The sequence below is a fragment of the Megascapheus bottae genome, chromosome 22 (assembly GCF_031878675.1).
Source record: "Megascapheus bottae isolate mThoBot1 chromosome 22, mThoBot2.hap1, whole genome shotgun sequence".
Classification (NCBI taxonomy): domain Eukaryota; kingdom Metazoa; phylum Chordata; class Mammalia; order Rodentia; family Geomyidae; genus Megascapheus; species Megascapheus bottae.
The window spans coordinates 15,716,599-15,734,991 of record NC_143530.1 but is presented as its reverse complement, the minus strand read 5'-3'; the positions used below and the strand labels follow the sequence as shown (position 1 = coordinate 15,734,991).

The following is an 18,393-nucleotide window of genomic DNA, read 5'->3' as shown; positions in this document are numbered from 1 at the left end:
GTTGTGATTGTTCCCGTGGGGTCTTTAATCTTGTTTATTTGAGTCTCCCCTCTCCTTTTTTTTGGTTAATCTTGCCAGCACTCTGTCAATTTTGTTGACTCTTTCAAAGAACCAACTTTTTGATTTATTAATTTTGTGTATAGTGGATCTTATTTCAATCTCTGATATTTCTGATTTTATTTTTGTTATTTCTGTCCTTCTAGTTGTTTTAGAATTAACTTTTTCTTGCTCCTCTAGGTGTATCAATTTCTTTTTTAGGTTATTTACATGCTCTTCTTCTGTCTTTTTAATATGCACTCCTAAAGGGATAAATTTGCCCCTTAGAACTGCCTTTGCTGTGTCCCATAAATTCCTTTGTGATGTCTCTTGATTGTCATTACAGTCAAGAAAGTTTTGAATTTCTTCTTTGATGTGATCTGTAACCCAGGAGTTATTCAGAAGTGTGTTGTTCAGCTTCCAAGTGTTTGAATGTTTTTTGACTTTTACTGCATTGTTCAGAACTAGTCTGACTCCCCTGTGATCAGGTAGAATGCATGGGATTATATCAGTCCTCTTGTATCTGCTTAAGTTTTCTATATGAACTATTACATGATGTATTTTGGAGTGTGTTCCATAGGCTGCTGAGAAAAATGCATAAAGTTTTGCCATTGGATGGAAGACTATATGTATATCTGTTAAGCCCAGCTGGGCTATGGTGTCATTTAAGTCGATGGTGTCTTTGCTTAACTTTTGTTGAGTTGACCTGTCATTTGGTTAGAGTGGTGTATTGAAGTCTCCCACTATAATTGTGTTTGAGCCTATCTTGTTCTGTAATTCTAAGAGAGTTTGTTTGACGTATTTGGGTGCTCCCGTGTTGGGGGAGTAAATGTTTATAACTGTTGTGGGTATGGATTGTACCCTTTACTAATATGTAGGGGCCATCTTTATCTTTATGTACTGATTTTACTGAGAAGTTAATTTTGTCAGAAATTAAGATTGCTACTTCTGCTTTTTTGATCGGGGCAGATTTCCTAATCATACTCATTTATGTAGAGTGAGATCTCCTGATTTTGGGGCAAAACAACTTTTAAAAAATGGTATCTTATTGATTGTCTTACAGTTTATGCCTGAGTATGTGACATTTGCTGAATATTATATTTTGCCTTGATCTAGTTATTTGGACTAAAGTTTTAGAATCCAGTTCTAAACAACTGTGTCAAGTCATATGCTTTATTGAATAGTTTCTAATTTGTATTGTCCCCTTCAAGGATGTAACAAGAAGATTTCTTGATACCTGCCTTTTGATTGGGTTCAAGAGAATAGAAATCACCATCCGTGATTACAGCATGTAAGGAGGGTTAGTTTGGGGTACTGATTTTTAATGGGGTACTGATTTTTTTTTATTATTACTATAGCTCTGTAATAGAGTCTGAAGTTTGGTATTGACATTCTTCCAGCACTGTTCTTTCTGCTATTGTTTTTGCTATACATGATCTTTTATTATTTCATATGAATGTTTGATTGCTTCCTCTATTTCATTAAAGAATGACATTGGGATATTGACGGGTAGTTTATTGTAGATGGCCTTTTTCAGGGTTGCCATTTTCATGCTTCTCCCAATCCAGGAGCATGGGAGGTTTTCCACTTTCTTAGTTCTGCTGTAAGTTTTCAGGTTTTAAAGTTTTCATCATAGAAGTCCTTTACTTCCTTGGTTAAGTTAATTCCTATTTTTTAACAGTTTTGGGGCTTGAACTCAGGGCCTGAGCACTGTCCTTGGACTTTTCTCAAGGCTAGAGCTCTACCCTTGAGCCACACCACCATTTCCAGCATTTTTCTATGTATGTGGTGCAGTGGAATCGAACCCAGGTCCTTGTGAATGCTAGGCAAGAACTCTAGCACTAGGTCACACTCCTGGCCCCGAACGTTTTTTGTTTTGTTTTTTAGGCTATTGAATAGGAGTTGTTTTCCTGATTTTAGCCTCTCTCTATCAAGGTGATCAGTAAATTGTAAAACAATTTCTTTTTTTTATTTGTGTACAAAATAATGCATATTTTCATTAATTTCTTGTATTCTAGATATCTTCCTAGGCTCTAGGGAGCTTGAAACATTTCTATCACACAACTATATGTAATTAGAGATAAGCTATATATCAGAATTATATGTTGTGTCTATCTTGTACATTATATACTTCTTACTGTCTTGTAAAAAGTGCATGTGAGGTGATTATTTCTAGTGTGTGTATCAGATGTGTTTTATAATAATTCACACAATTGCATTCTTACTAATAATAATGGGATCTGAAACAATATGGAACAAATAACTCTTAATAATTACTACAACAAAAAATAGCAATATTGAACAAAAACATTTCAAGCATATCATTAGGTCTTTAAGTAAATGAAAGAAAGAATAAAAATATTCCGTCTAGGCCAGGAGTTTGGCCTAGTGGTAGATTGCTTGCCTAGCATGTACAAAGACCTGGGTTTGATTCCTTGCTACCACACACATAGAAAAGCCTGAAGTGGTGCTGTGGTTCAAGTGGTAGAGCGCTTGCCTTGATGAAAAAGCTGAGGACAGTGCTCAGGCTCTCAGTTCAAGCCCCAGACTGGCAAAAAATTTCTGTTTAGAAATTCAAAAGCTACTTTCTTGAGATTTTTGAACTTTGAATATTGCCTTTCCATTGGAATAATATAATTCCTTTTATCCCCACTTGCAACAAAGCTTTCATTTTATTCTTGTTTGGATCCATTATATAGTGATACGGAGAAAAATCAATGGTGGTGTTTCATCAAAAATGTTTGACATTTATGCTATATTTGACTTATTTTCATTACAAACATCTTTGGAGCTCTATGAGAGCAGATTCCCAATAATTGCTCATAGGGTAGAATGGAGATTGATGACAGAGGACTAATAATGCATAGGGGAAGAGATGCACCATTACATTTTTCATGTCACAAGTTCACAGGCTACACTTGTCCCATTACTCTCTTAACTGCCCCTCTGACATCTTTGTTTCTGAGGGTGTAGATGAGAGGGTTGAGGCTAGGTGTGACAACAGTGTAAAACAGGGCAATGAACTTATTTTGGTCTTGGGAATTTTCCATGGGTGGCTGGAAATATATGCAGAAAGCTGGAATGAAAAAGAGGGACACCACCATGAGATGGGCTCCACATGTTCCAAAGACTTTCTGGAATCCGGCAGTTGATTTCATCCTCAACACAGCCCGGGCAATGGCACCATAAGAAGTGAAAATGAGGATGAGTGGTATGAGGGCAAAAATAGAGCTTGTGATCATGAGGGTCATCTCATTAACACGGGTATCAGCACATGCTATTTGCAGCAGAGCTGGAACTTCACAGAAGAAATGATCTACTTGGTGATGTCCACATAGGGGTACCCACAAAATAAAGAGGGAATGAAGTGCTGAGTTGGTAAAGCCACATACCCAAGAAGCCACAGCCAAACACTGGCAGAAGTGAGGGTGCATGACGACGGTGTAATGCAAGGGTTTGCACACTGCTGCATAGCGGTCATAGGACATCACCATCAACAAGACACACTCTGTGGTTCCCAAAGCAAGGACAAAATAAAGTTGCACTATGCAGCCAGCATGAGAAATGGTCTTGTCTGGACCCCAGAGGTTGAACAGCAACTGAGGGATGGAGCTGGTGGTGTAGCAGAGATCCAGAACAGAGAGGTTGGAGAGGAAGAAGTACATGGGGGTGTGGAGGTGGGAGTCCAAGTATGCCAGGATGATGATGAACAGGTTGCCAGTCAGTGTCATCAAGTAGAAGATTAAGATGACCACAAAGAGAACTATTTCCAGGTGGGGCCAATTAGAAAAACCTTTTAGGATGAAGTAGCTTTCAGAAGTCATATTGATAGGTGCCATCATCATTCATTTTCTGCTGTGGTTTCTGTTCAATTCTAGGGTGATTTGAGAATCAAGAGAAATTATTGCAGGGATTGACGGAACAACATAAACATCTCTAACTGATATATGAATCCAAGAACCACATTAGTGTGTAGTGAAGACAACTTTTTCAGACACTAAAAGCTTAGGGTAAAATGAATGATGGAGATAACATAGATACTAACCAGTAGATGTAAAACTAGTAGTTTTGCAAACCAAGTTCGAAGGGGTGGGGGAGAGATTGTTTATGTACTTCAATGACAAAATGGAAAGTAGTTGTTTTGACAGCTGAATAATCGGTTGGACTTAGTAACTAGTCAGTATCAGCTGTGTGGAGACAAGCTAAACATTATGTGTCTACTGAAACGATGTGCTCAATAGGACATGATATTACCCAGGCGATTTTTATGACCCAAATACACAGCCTAATTTTATTTTATTTATTTTTTTAAATTTTTTTAATTGTAATTAGTAAAAGGGTTACATGATATTTGCCAGATAGAAGGTGCATTAATTCACATACATTGATACCCTTTCACATGTCTTGGTACCGATTTCCCTCCCCCCCCCACACCCTCCACCCGTCTTGGTTTTCCCCCCTTCCCTATCAAATTTCAAATATCCAAATACAAATAAATTCAATATATCAGATAACAAAGTGAGATACTATACCAATATGAGATAACCAAGGGACAGCAAAGGAGATAAGAGACAACATAGTACATTAAGGACAACAATCATTCATTATATGGCTTTTGTTTCACTATCCTGGAGGTCCTTTCAATTATCTTCACATTATATGCACAGCCTAATTTTAAAAAGAAAAATATTCATACTGAGAAAAATAAAACAGCTTACTTGTCATCTATAAAAACTCAAGTTCTGGAAAGGCAATGAGGACTGAGGCAGTGACTGGTCCAGGGTAAATGAGGCCAAAAGGCAAAATACTAAATGTGTGATCTCACAGATGAAAAAAATTAGCTATTGCAAATTATTGAGACCATTGAGAAATTTGAATATTGTGTTCAAGTTGAATTACCTGAGTTTTTAAAAACTGTCTATAATATGAAGAACTATCCTGGTTCTTAAAAAAATAATATGAAAATATCCAATGGTAAAGAATATTACATCTCCACTTCCTCTCAAGTGATCTAGAGAAAGAGATGGATGCTACGTAGGTAGATTGATCATAGAGACATATATTCACCGATTAGATGGACAAAGGTATGTAGATGGCTGTTAAATGGTTGCAAAATAAAAGATAGATAGATAGAAATTTCCAGAGAAAATATTCATTGAAGTTCAGTCTTGAAGAAGTGTAAATGTTAGTATTTGTTGTAGTACTTTTTTTACTTTTTTTGTTCTGCAAGTCTGAGATTTTTCTCCCACATAAAATGCCACCAGAACATGTGAAAGGGTATCAATGTATGTGAATTAATGCACCTTCTATCTGGCAAATATCATGTAACCCTTTTACTAATTACAATAAAAAATGCCACCAGAAGAGTCCAAAATAATTCTATATTTCATTTAAATATTTTTATTTTTACAGAAAAATTTGACTATCAAGTGCTGCTCATTCCCTCAAGTATGAAATCTGAGTAAATGACTACTGAAAAAACACTAAAAGTGGCTAGAGAAGACTATAAGCCAATAATTTTTCTTTTTTTTGTCCAGGTAACAAGTCTTTATTTCATTCACGCATGCAAAGTCATTCTTGTCTTGAGATTTTGCTTTTTATAGATCCAGAAAAAGAATACCTCAAGGCTTACTTCTTAGTCACTAAGCATTAATCATACTTAGGCAATTTCTTGATCTTGTTTATAAGCCAATAATTTTTCTAAACAAATTTCTTCTGATTTCTTTTCAGAACATCCAAAATTGTTTTCATTTATATGATGATAAAAAGTATGATAATTGCAGTTCCTATAATGTGACAATAAGACTTAAATACACCAAGAAAAAATCAAATTTAGTGATTTCAAATTGTTTTTGTAAGGTGAAAACATTTAGTCTTTAACAAATGTTCTAGTAGAAAGAAACTTGCTGGAGGTGGGGGGGAGGGTAATGGGGACCAAGACATGTGAAAGGGTATCAATGTATGTGAATTAATGCACCTTCTGTCTGACAAATATCATGTAACCCTTTTATTAATTAAAATAAAAAATAAAAAAATGAAAAAATAAAAAAATAAAATAAGATGTAAAAATCAAAAAAAAAAGAAAGAAAGAAACTTGCTTTGCTTTGCTTTCTTACCCTCATAGAAAAATATTTATTCTCATGCCAGGAGTTTGGCCTAGTGGTAGAGTGCTTGCCTAGCATGCATAAAGACCCGGGTTCGATTCTTCGGTACCACATATATAGAAAAGCCGGAACTGGTGCTGTGGCTCAAGTGGTAGAGCACTAACCTTGAGGAAAGCCCAAGAACAGTGCTCAAACCCTGAGTTCAATCCCCAGGACTGGCCAAAAAAAATATTTATTCTTCTCCTTGAAACATAAAACATAGAGAGAATAACAAAAGGCACTTAGACAGTTGCATAGCAACTTGCAGTAATTAATGGCATGGACAATGGGAATCTGGAGAAGAGTATTTGAATTCTTCTTAAAGGATGTGGGAATAGAAATAGGTTTTAAAAGAGAAAATAAATAATTCAATGAGAGAAAACAGAAGGACAGAAAAGTGTCTGAGAGAGGACAAGAAAGAAAACGAAAGATAACGAGAGGTGCATAAGTCATAGAAAGCTAAACACAGACCCTGAAGGAAGTTCCTACATGATAATTGTAGAAACTAAAAAAAGTGAAATGGCATTGAAACTCTAAGCATAAATCTTAGTTACTACACATTTTTCTTATGTTGAGAGAAGAAATAAGACTGTTTATTGAAAACATAAACATTGTCACTTTAATGTGTTTTCCTAACAAGTATTCTGTGTGGTTAATAAATGATATTTCACAGAGTTATGATTTGTAGGTGACTATTTCTGCTTTCTGTTTTAAATTTTTCATCTGGGATTGTTTTGTAGTTAATGAGTGACAATGCATGGTAAGCCACCATTTCAGTGTCCTCTTTTCTCTTTAAATTCTCTGTCCTATTTCAGCACTGCTACCTTTCTACTCTATCTCCTTATATGACCAATGCATTCTCTGATCATTCTTACTACATTAAGGCATGGGAAGAAAGAAATAATAGTACAATCCTCTGTAGTTTTTTTATTTTGGGGTCCACTCAGTTGCTCAATTCTCTAATAGCAGCTCTTGTAAAATATATCAAAATGGCTAAATGATTGTATTTCTGCATAAAATTGGTAACATTCAGTTTGGAAACAATGTATTATGAGAGGTATGAATCCAAAAGTTGTAGCTCCCCCTTTCATGCAGATGTAATTTTCAACTTCTACAATTGTTTCCACGATGTAGTAGATTACATGCAACAAAGTATTAACTATGAACTATCTTCTTGAAAGATAACTTTAGAAGTCTTCTAAAGGGAGAATAGAAAGGGACAAGAAGTTAGAGGGAAATATCAGAAGCAATAAACAAGAAACTTGGAATTTATAGTTTCTTAGAAATGTGGAAAATAACTTTTATCAGAGTTATTTTTGGGGGGCTATGCATACATTTGCCTCCCTAAGGTCATAAGGAAACACTGTGGAGAAAATATGGTGGATTAATTTTCACCCTTTTATCATTAGGCAACATTTTCTGTTTTTGGCCACATTATTTGTTTGATACTCTCACTTAGTGTTTAAGCAGTCGTTGTGTCTGTGAATGCTGTATATTCTCTCTCCTATCTGTGTCTGCATTTGCTGTATATTCTCTCTCCTATCTGTTCCTCACCTGTGTGGATGACTTCATCACTGGGGATGGTCTTCTTAGAGTCACCAGCATAAACAGCTAATCTATCACATTGAGTTAATGAAGTTGAATCTGAAAGTGTCTGTGATTGTCATTGTTAAAGAAGAGGCATGAGTCTTAGAGTGTTTTTAGGTAGAAGGAGAAAATCATTAGAGCAGTCAGCCTATCAGGGGATGGACTCTTTAGGGCCAATGGGGCTTTCTTGGAAACTAAAAAGTATATGACTTGTTTTCCTTGACCTGGCGATTTGAAAGGTAAATCCCAAAGTGTTGAATAATGATGCCCTGTAAGGAGTTGTCCTAATTAGAACCATTTCTCAGAAATGTGGTCAGCAGGATACAACATAGTCAACCAACACGATATTATCAGCATTCCAACAATCACTGACTGAGCAAAATGCTTTAAGCTGTAATGACCAGAAACAGAATGGATTGATTTGAGATATCTGAATATTTCTCAAGTAGTTTAAGTTGTTAATGAGAAAAAGTAGAAATAAAAAATTAAACTGGTGGTGGTGCTGTGTGTGTGTGTGTGTGTGTGTGTGTGTGTGTGTGTGTGTGTGTGTGTATGCATATGCTGGTTCTGGGTCTTGAAACTCAGAATCTGGATTTGTCCCTGAGGTTTGGTACTTAGGACTAGCACTCTGCCACTTAGGACTAGCCATAGCTTCACTTTTGACTTTTTGTTGGTTATCATAGATAGGCAATTCATGGACTTTCCTATCTGATCTGGATTCAATTGTGAGCCTCAGATCTCAGTTTCCTGAGTAGCTAGTATTATAGGCATGAGTCACTGGCTCATGGGGGGGTGTTAAACTGTGTATTTTTACTTAGTTAATTTGAGTTCTTTAATTATGTCTACTATATGACTAAAATCTAAGGCTAAGTTCAGCTCTTCAACTATGATGAAAATACTCTATAAAGACTATTCAAGGTTTTGTTTAGAAATTAACTATCAAGGCCGGGAGTTTGGCCTAGTGGTTAAAGTGCTTGCCTAGCATGCATGAAGACCCGGGTTCGATTCCTCAGTACCACATACATAGAAAAAAGCCAGAAGTGGTGCTGAGGCTCAAGTGGTAGAGCTCTAGCCTTGAGAAAGTCCAAGGACAGTGCTCAGGCCCTGAGCTCAAGCCCAGGACTGGCAAAAAAAAAAAAGAAATTAACTATCAAATCCTCAACATATTTTAACAAAATTTGAATATTTTAAAACAGTTTAAATCTAATTTTTCATATTTTGTCAAAAATATCAAGATATATTATTATGGGTAGTTAATTTATATTGATAGTCTATATGTAATAATTTTCCTGAATTTCTAAAGGGTTTTGTTATTTCACCTAGTAGATTATGTTTTACCAGAGAAAGTCTTGGCAGGGAAAATTATATTAAGTTAAAATATAATTATACATAAAATTAAACTTTTTAGAGAGTGCTTTGGTGGTTTTTTTTTTGTTGTTGGTGGTGGTCATGGAGCTTGAATTCTGGGCCTGGGTGCTGTCCCTGAGCTCTTCAGCTCAAGCTACTGCCCAGTTTTCTAGTGATTAATTGGAGATAAGAGTCTCATGGTCTTTAGAGCCCTGGGTGGCTTTGAACTGTGATCTCAGATCTCAGCTTCTTGAGTGGCTAGGATTACAGGCATGAGCCACCATGTCTGGCTTGCTTCGGTGCTTTCTATGTAATGGAAATAACATAAAATGATCTTTGGCTTTTGTAGTATTCTTTGCTGTCAGGACTCAATGTCTGTACCTTCCATGTATGAGAAAAACAATCTGCTGTACTTACCTGCATGTAGAATAATGACTACTAGAGGTAGGAAGGATGAGAAAATGAGTGGCTAAAAAATGGTGCAGGTAATCAAAATCTCTCACTGAGCTCCATTTATTTGTGTCATTAATGCATGTTAACCTAAAAATAAATAAAATAGTTTAAACCTCAATATGAAACACATGTAGAAATTCTTCACTTGAGCTTAGGGCATAACTGTTCCACACATTTTAGCTGGTAGTACCATTAGAAAAATTTTAATTAGAACTGATACTTGTAAAATCAGACATTGTTTCTTCGATAATGTTTACTTTAGACAAAAGTATTTGAAATAAAAAAACTCTCTTACCCCTCCCCTATCATTTAGCATAATCAACTATAAGGGTTTGTATTTTTGGTATCTATTTCCAGCACTCAGCACATGACTTGTTACAGATAAGGTCCGTGTAGCCCTCATCTACTATTTTCTACGACACAACACTTAGACCAGCGAGAACCACTTACTATGAACTAGTGTACAATGTTCTGGTAAAACATTAACATGTCTTATAAGTAATTATTCAACAATGGCTGCACAAAAATATTGTGCTTTTCAAACATCATATTATCTAATGTCCCTGCGATGATATTTCCAGTTCAGTGTTCACTGACTCCCACAGTCATTTCAAATTTATTAATTGTGTCCATTCCACACACTTGTTTCTTCATAAGACATTAAAAACACCATAGGGGATTGAGAAAAACAACAACCCTGTATCATAGCATTAAAAGCCTGTGTTCCTCCAACCAACCTTGTGTAGAGCTGACTCTTCCGGTGTCTGCATGTTATATGAAGTTAATTTCCAGAGAAAGTGGGATCATTCCTTGCTTTCAACTTAGACTTACAGCTCCCCATGCAAATATTTCCTCAGGGAGTCTTGATTTTGTTACTAGATGTGAGGTTCCCCACAGACTTCATCCCTTCAATATTGTGGCCCCAATAAGACCACAACCAACTTCCACCTACGTTCACCATCAGTGCTTCTGTGGGACTCAGTAGAATGAAGTGAATCGTCCTTCCTGTCATGACCTACAGGAAGTGTGCTGCTATCTACAGAACTTTGCCCCACTGGCAAAGCTACTCACACACTTAGCACTATTCTGACCTTGGAATTCTATCGTACTGTGTGGATAATAAGGCACTTAAGGCCTTTGTGTTCCCACATTTCATTGTCGTTGAGCTGCTCATTTTCATCTTCCTTAGAAGTGAATTTCATGGGTAGACATTATACCTGATGTACAAAATAAAACCATGCACATATGTATATGATATAGGAAAATATGCAATTGCAAATTACAGATTTCTCTCTTACTAACAAATCTTTATTGCTACAACCAGTGCAAATTTCTTGTTCTTTCCCTTATAGCTCTCATCCTCAGTGTCTATATCTTCAATATTTGGATAAGCCAAGAATGTGAAGGAATCTGAGACAAATCTTAAGAAGTAGTTAGTGGTCTGGTTTAGCAACCATATTTTAATCACTATATTTGGCTAGACTTGTTGTAATTAAAATGAAAGAAATCCTCAAAAGGGTGTGCAATAAGACATTTACTCCTGAAAAGACAGTAGAAGTTCAATTTCTCCAAGCCCAACTCAAGTGATTCTTCATCACCCATTGACCAAAGGTGTGATTTTTTTTTTAGAGATGGGAATGACTTGAACTTACAAAGTATTTGTCTTTAATGTAGACTCTAGGTATTTTGCTTTGGGTATGTTCCAAGACCTGCAAAAGGAAATTATCTATAAGATTATTACAAGTTATACTTATTAGTAAAAACCTGAATACCTTCCCTTAAAATCACAGCTAGGTGAGTGTTCCTTTTGCTTGTTTCTTATTGAAAATTATCTGGAATACCTTAGCCAAAGTAATAAGGCACGGAAGTGAAGTATAGGCGACAGCCTCTGGAGAGATGCAAGTAAGAGTGTCAATCTGAACATAATGTGATCCTGTACTTTGAAAATACTAAGGTGCCCTATAAAAGAGCATGCTAAGTGAAATAAACCAGAAAAAGAAATACTATGTGATTTCACATGTAGACAAAGAGCTGAACTCAAAGAAGCAGAGAGTGGAACAAACAGAGGTGGAGAAAAGGAAGAAGTTGGCCAAATGGTACTAAGTTTGAATTGTGAAATGTAAAAGTTATGGGAATTGTGAATACAGTTAATAATACTGTAGTATATTTTGGACATTTTCTAAGGAATAAAATCTTAAGTGCCACCACACACAAAATGCTATGTGACATGATGTGTTAATTTGATTGTGACGATAATTTCATCATATAATTTTGCAGTCAAGCTCATCATATTGTGCTCTTTGAATACATGCACTTTATGCAAATTATATCTTGTTAAATATGCAAAAATAAAATTAAAACACATACTCTTCAGCCCAAAATACCCCTATGATGTTAAGAGATTGTTAATAAAGTAGTGACACAAATGTGGAAGCAATTACCTTTGATTTAAAAGTGCATAATGTACATATGAATTGATCCATCATAGTGTATTCAATGAAGAATACAATTATTTCATGCTTATAATTTTTTTAAGAAGGAAGAGAGTTAGCCATGAGCTAGTAGCACATGCCTGTAATTCTCGCTACTCAGAAGGCTGAGATCTGAGGATTGTTGTTTGAAGCCAGTCCGGGCAGAAAAGTCTGTGAGACTCATATCACTCATTAACAACCCCAAAAGCCAAGAATAGAGCTGTGACTCAAGAGGTAGAGTGCTAGGCTTGAGAAGAAAATCCTGGGGACAGTACTCAGCCCCTGAGTGCAAGCCCCAGGACTGGCACCAAAAATAAGGAAGAAAAGAAAGAAAAAGGAAAGAGGCTTATGATAGCTGAAATACGTTAGTTACTAATGGCCAACCAAAGCAAATAAATCCACTATCATTTTGTTTGCTTTCACTGACTAGTCCAAGCTTTCTATGAAATGACCAGAAGATATTCAGATATTTCTAGCCAAAATTCTTGGAATGTTCTAGTAAGCAACTTTGTTATTATTGCGTCCAGTGACAAATACATATATAGTACTTTTTGTTTAATCTTATCTTTCCCTTGTTCTCTTCAGACAAAAGCTGTGTTATATTAACCTATCTAAGCAAGAGTTGAGCAATCTGGGAAGGAGAAAATATTCAAAATGTTGTTGCTAATAAAATAATTAAAGAATAGGTTCATGAAGAGCAGAAGGATGAACAGATATTCATTTGAAATATTCAATGTGACAAGTTACATAGACCCACTGGTTAAATTATTTATATAATTTTATTTACTGAAAAATATATTCTTCACCCAAAGAAGTAACATATATGCTTGTCCATATAATAGACAACATCATTCATCATGTTTTGGGCTACATTTTAAGGACTATTCAATGAATCACAATAAAAAGCCCTTGTGCTAAGTCTTTCTAATATGTTCCTCTTTCTCCATAGAAGTTCATCAATTAGCATATAAACATGTTGGAAATAGCCAGAGAATATCATATATTTTCAAGTGGTTTTAATATATTTTCTTAATGATATATCCCCCTAACCCCCATAGATCCTGATATATGTTAATGCTTCATTCCATGGAATCTCAAAACTATAGACTTTTTAAGGATAGAAATGGTAATAAAACATCAATTTTAAATTGTATTTTTAGTTTATCAATAAAAGAAACAACACTTTTAAGTCTATACTAATCTTAGTAATTTATTAACCACAATATAAGTGTCAACAGAGCTGAGATATCTTCCTCTAGTTGCACCAGATTTTGAACAGCAGTTGAGGGGTGTGCTCATGTCACACTCCTATGCCCTATTAGCCTCTTTACCGCCCCTCTCACATCCTTGTTCCTGAGTGTGTAGATGAGAGGGTTGAGGCTGGGTGTGACAACCGTGTAAAACAAGGCAATGAATTTGCCTTTGTCTTGAGAGTTTTTGGTGGGAGGCTGAAGATAGATGCACATGACTGGGATAAAAAAGAGGGACACCACCATGAGATGGGCTCCACATGTCCCAAAGACTTTCTGAAGTCCAGCGCTTGATTGCATCCTCAGTACAGCCCGGGCAATGGCACCATAAGATGTCAGAATGAGGATGAGAGGTATGACAACAAAAACTGAGCTCATGACCATGAGAGTCAGCTCATTCGCATGGGTATCGGCACATGACAACTGTAGCAAAGCTGGGACCTCACAGAAGAAGTGATCCACTTGGTGATGTCCACACAGTGGCACCCAGAGAGTAAAGGAAGAATGAAGCACTGATGCAGCAAAACCACTTACCCAGGAGGATAAAGCCAGCAAGTGGCAGAAGCGAGGGTGCATGAGGACAGTGTAATGTAAGGGTTTGCACACTGCTGCATAGCGGTCATAGGACATCACCACCAACAGCACACACTCCGTGCTTCCCAGAGCAAGGACAAAGTAGAGCTGAACCATGCAGCCAGCATAAGAAATGGTCTTGTCTGGGCCCCAGAGGTTGAACAGCAACTGTGGGATGGAGCTGGTGGTGTAGCAGAGATCCAGAGCAGAGAGGTTGGAGAGGAAGAAGTACATGGGGGTGTGGAGGTGGGCGTCCAGATGGGATAGGATGATAATGAACAAGTTGCCTATTAGTGTCATTAAATAGAAGATCAAGATGATCACAAAAAGAATTATTTCCAGATGAGGCCATTTTGAAAAACCCAGTAGAATAAAATAGTCTTCAGAAGTAGCATTTTTTCCAATATCATTCATCGTCTTCTGTATCCGAAGAAAGGATCACAAACTTCAAAAAAGCTGTTCATAACTGTCAAGCACAAATCACAATTTTTTGGTGTCAGTCCTGGGCTTGAGCTCAGGGCCTGAGCACTGTCCTTGGACTTTCTCAAAGCTAGTGCTCTACCACTTGAGCCTCAGCAGCACTTATGGCTTTTTTTCCTATGTGTGTGGTACCGAGGAATCGAACCCGGGGGTCTTCGTGCATGCTAGGCAAGCACTCTACCACTAGGCCAAACTCCTGGCCCCTCAAATCACATTTTTTAAAACATACCACTTTGAAATGCAGTTCTGTGTGTCACAGGTAATAACATTTTTGTCATCTTTTTTGTTCCAGTCAGAGGTTTGCCCACTGTAGACAAAATGAAAACTTTCCCTTTGCTTCTAGCTTTTGTGTTTTGCCAGTCCTGGGCCTTGAACTCAGGGCCTGAGCACCTTCCTTGTGTTTTTTCAAGGCTAGAGCTCTACCACTTGAGCCACAGCACCACTTCCAGCTTTTTCTATGTATTTGGTACTAAGGAATCAAACCTGGGCCTTTGTGCATGCTAGGTAGTACTCTACCACTAGGCTAAACTTTGGGTCCCTAGTTTGACTTTTAAATAGCATTTTGGGCTAGCATCTAAATATATACATCAGTTTATCAAGTTTCATTAAGTGAGCAAAGGCTGATAATTAAGGAATGATGAAGATTGTAGAGCTCACTGATGCAATGCTTCCAAAGTTCAATGAAATCCATGCTAATGACTGAAGACACCTGTCATTGCATAATGTTTGAAGAAGGAGGAAGCAGACAAGAGTAAAGGGAAGGAATTTTGGTCATAGGAAAGAAAAGAGAACTATGATTGTGGTTCCCAGAGTTGAAAGAGTCTATTTCACAGAGCTTTGAGTTCTAGTCAATAGGACATGGAATGTAATATTCTTTCCCAATTTTAAATGATAGTTGGGGCTGGGAGTTTGGCCTAGTGGTAGAGTGCTTGCCTAGCATGCACGAAGATCCGGGTTCAAATCCTTGGCACCACATACATAGAAAAAAGCTGGAATTGGTGCTGAGGCTCAAGTGGTAGAGCTCTAGCTTTGAGAAAGCTCAAGGACAGTGCTTAGGCCCTGAGTTCAAGCCAGGACTAGCAAAAAAAAATGGTAGTTGAACATTGTCACCCCTTTGCTCAAAATGTACTCATTGCTTGATGTATTTAACTGTAACTCCTCTGTAAATCACCTTTACCATAACAGTAAAACAATAAACACACACACACACACACACATACACATATATATATATACACGTCGAGATATTATTTCAGTTCTGAGTCAGAATTTATAGCTTATATGCTTCAGTTTTTTTTTTTTTTTTTTTTTTTTTTTTTTTTTTTTTTTTTTTTTTTTGCTGCCAGTCCTCAGTATGTGGTACCAAGGAATCAAACCTGGTGTCTTCGTGCATACTAGGCAAGCACTCTATCACTAGGCCAAACTCCTGGCCCATATGCTTCAGGTTTTATGTGAATTATAATGGAGATTTTTTTTGCCAGTCCCGAGGCTTGAACTCAGGGTCTGGGCACTAACCTTGGTCTTTCTCAAGGCTAGCACTCTACCATTTGAGCCACAGCACCACTCCCAGCTTTTCTATGCATGTGGTACCAAGGAATTGAACCCTGGTGTTCATGCATGCTAGGCAAGCACTTATTCTACCACTAGGCCAAATTCCCAGCCCCTGTCACTGAAGTTTATACAAAAGTTTGCATATGTTTAATTGGTTTAATATTAAGTAATATTTAGTTAAAATTTCCATTATAAAAAATTCTGGGCCAGGAGTTTGGCCTAGTGGTAGAGTGTTTGCCTAGCATGCACTAAGACCTGGGTTCCATTCCTCAGTACCACATACATAGAAAAACTGCAGGTGGTGTTGTGGCTCAAGTGGTAGAGCACTCGCCTTGGGGAAAGTCCAAGGAGAGTGCTCAGGCCCTGAGATCAAGCCCCACAACTAGCAAAAAAAAAAAAAAAATTCTCCCCCGGGAATTTGCCCTAGTGCTAGAGTGCTTGCCTACCATGCACGAAGTCCAGGGTTCGATTCCTTGGTACCAAGTGCATAGAAAAGCTGGGAGTGGTGCTGTGGCTCAAGTGTTAGAGCTCTAACTCTGAGGAAAAAACCCAAGGATAGTGCTCAGGCCCAGAGTTCAAGCCCTAGGACTGGCAAAAAAAGAAAAAATTCAATGGCAGATTTATCTTTTAGGTTTTCTTTTGTTAAAGAGGAAATTAAAATATGTACTGCCTAGTACTTTGATTTTCAATTGCTCATTTTCTCTTGTGCATTTTCAGTCTTTCATGGGAAAAGCAAACATCTTTCATTAGTCTATGTGATACAGTACTTACTATTTAAATATTAATAAGCCTTATGCAAATTCTTCTCTGCTGTCACAACTTCCTTCTGGTTATATTCTTGTTCTTGTTTTCTTTTTTTTTTTTTGAACTCTGGCCCTGGGAATTGTCCCTGTGCTCTTCAGCTCAAGGCTAGTGCTCTACCATTTTTGAGCCACTTCTGGTTTTCTGGTGAATTGGAGATAAGAGTCTCATTGACTTTTGTGTCCAGGCTCCTTTGAACCTCAATCCTCAGATCTCAACCTCCTGAATAACTAGGACTACATGCATGAGCCACCAGAGCCCAGCTTCTTCTTGATATAGTCTAATATAATCCAGAAAACATGAATGTAATCACAGCACACCAATCTTCTGTCTTTGAGGATATTTTTATGATTCAAAAATTGTATTTTTGACTTTTAAAAGAAGATATAAGGGCAGGCTAAGACATAAGGGACTGTCTACAAACAAACTTAAATTCAATTATCTGTATACTTTTTCTGACACAGAATAGCTTTCTTCCCTAAAGGAGTTACCTGAATTAAAAAAAAACACCTTAATTTTATTCTATTGTATAGGTGATGTACAGAGGGGTTGCAGTTACCTAAGTAAGATGAGTTATTTTCTTGTTGGACTTTGTTACCCCTCCCTTATTTTTTTTCCCATTTTCCCTCTCCTTCCAAGTTGCAAAGTTGATTTCCAACATAGTGTCTTGTGAGTCTCACTGTTGCATTAGTTCATCCTTTGTCTCACCATTTTGTTTTTCCTCTTCCTTTCCCCAAATCAGATAAACACATACAAGATACAGTGACAACAAGGGATAATCCATAAGGGGAAAAAAGAAGTATAAAGAAACAATTTCACACAGTACATTAAAAACAAAACAGGGCTGGGAGTTTGGCCCAGCGGTAGAGTGCTTGCCTAGCATGCACGAAGACCTGAGTTAGATTCCTCGGTACTACATACATATTTAAAAAGCTGGAAGTGGAGCTATGGCTCAAGTGGTAGAGCACTAGCCTTGAAAGAGTCCAAGGACAGTGTTCGGTCCCTGAGTTCAAGCCCCAGAACTGGCAATCCCCTTAAAAAAAACCCTCTTGTTTCCATATCTTGGAGTTTATTTTAATTAGCATCATCTTATAAAAAATGGAATGCTTCACAAATTTGGGTGTTATCCTTGCACACACTAATCTTCTCTATATTGTTCCAGTGTTAGTATATGTGCTTTGAAGTGAGCACTGTCTGTTTTTTTTTATATTAATTTAAAACAACAGGAAGGTGTGACACTTTACCTGATTTATTATCTAGTATTCCCTTATTTATTAAAAAGGGATGGGAAATAAGCTTGCAAAAATAAATAAATGAATAAATATCCTATGTAAAAAGAAAGGAAGCTTTGATTTTTTTTGGTAGGGAAGGAAAATGAAAACATTATTAGGTGTACCTTTTATGAGCTACGTAATGTGATATCTTCTCTCTGTTTTTAAATCAAACATTATAGGGCAAATAAATGGATTAGCACTTGCTTATAGGTCCCTACTTTCATAATCAGACACATTTCTAATTCTTGCCATATTCATTTCTAATGGGATTGTTATAATTTTAATTAATGAATAATACTTTTATACAGTGCAATGTCTTGAGATATGCATATATATAAACACACACTATGAAATGATTATTTCAAAATAAATAACTTACATACTTAATTTTTATAATGGTAATATTAAAAATCTACTATTTTGTGAT

The 18,393-nt window shown here is 36.8% G+C and overlaps 1 protein-coding gene and 2 pseudogenes across 1 annotated transcript; all 3 read right to left on the bottom strand.

The window, feature by feature from the left end:
* Positions 1–1,195: 1,195 nt before the first annotated feature.
* LOC150048056 (olfactory receptor 2J3-like) lies at positions 1,196–3,885 on the bottom strand (annotated as a pseudogene).
* Positions 3,886–13,332: 9,447 nt separating this feature from the next.
* LOC150048055 (olfactory receptor 2J3-like) lies at positions 13,333–14,274 on the bottom strand. Its single transcript, XM_090355363.1, has one exon. The coding sequence runs from the start codon at positions 14,272–14,274 to the stop codon at positions 13,333–13,335; it is 942 nt and encodes a 313-aa protein (XP_090211489.1).
* Positions 14,275–17,784: 3,510 nt separating this feature from the next.
* Positions 17,785–17,883, bottom strand: LOC150048054 (U6 spliceosomal RNA; annotated as a pseudogene).
* Between the last annotated feature and the right edge of the window lie 510 nt (positions 17,884–18,393).

Excerpts from the sequence above, each read along its gene's own strand:
- LOC150048055 (XM_090355363.1), bottom strand. The coding sequence starts at position 14,274 with ATGAATGATATTGGAAAAAATGCTACTTCTGAAGACTATTTTATTCTA.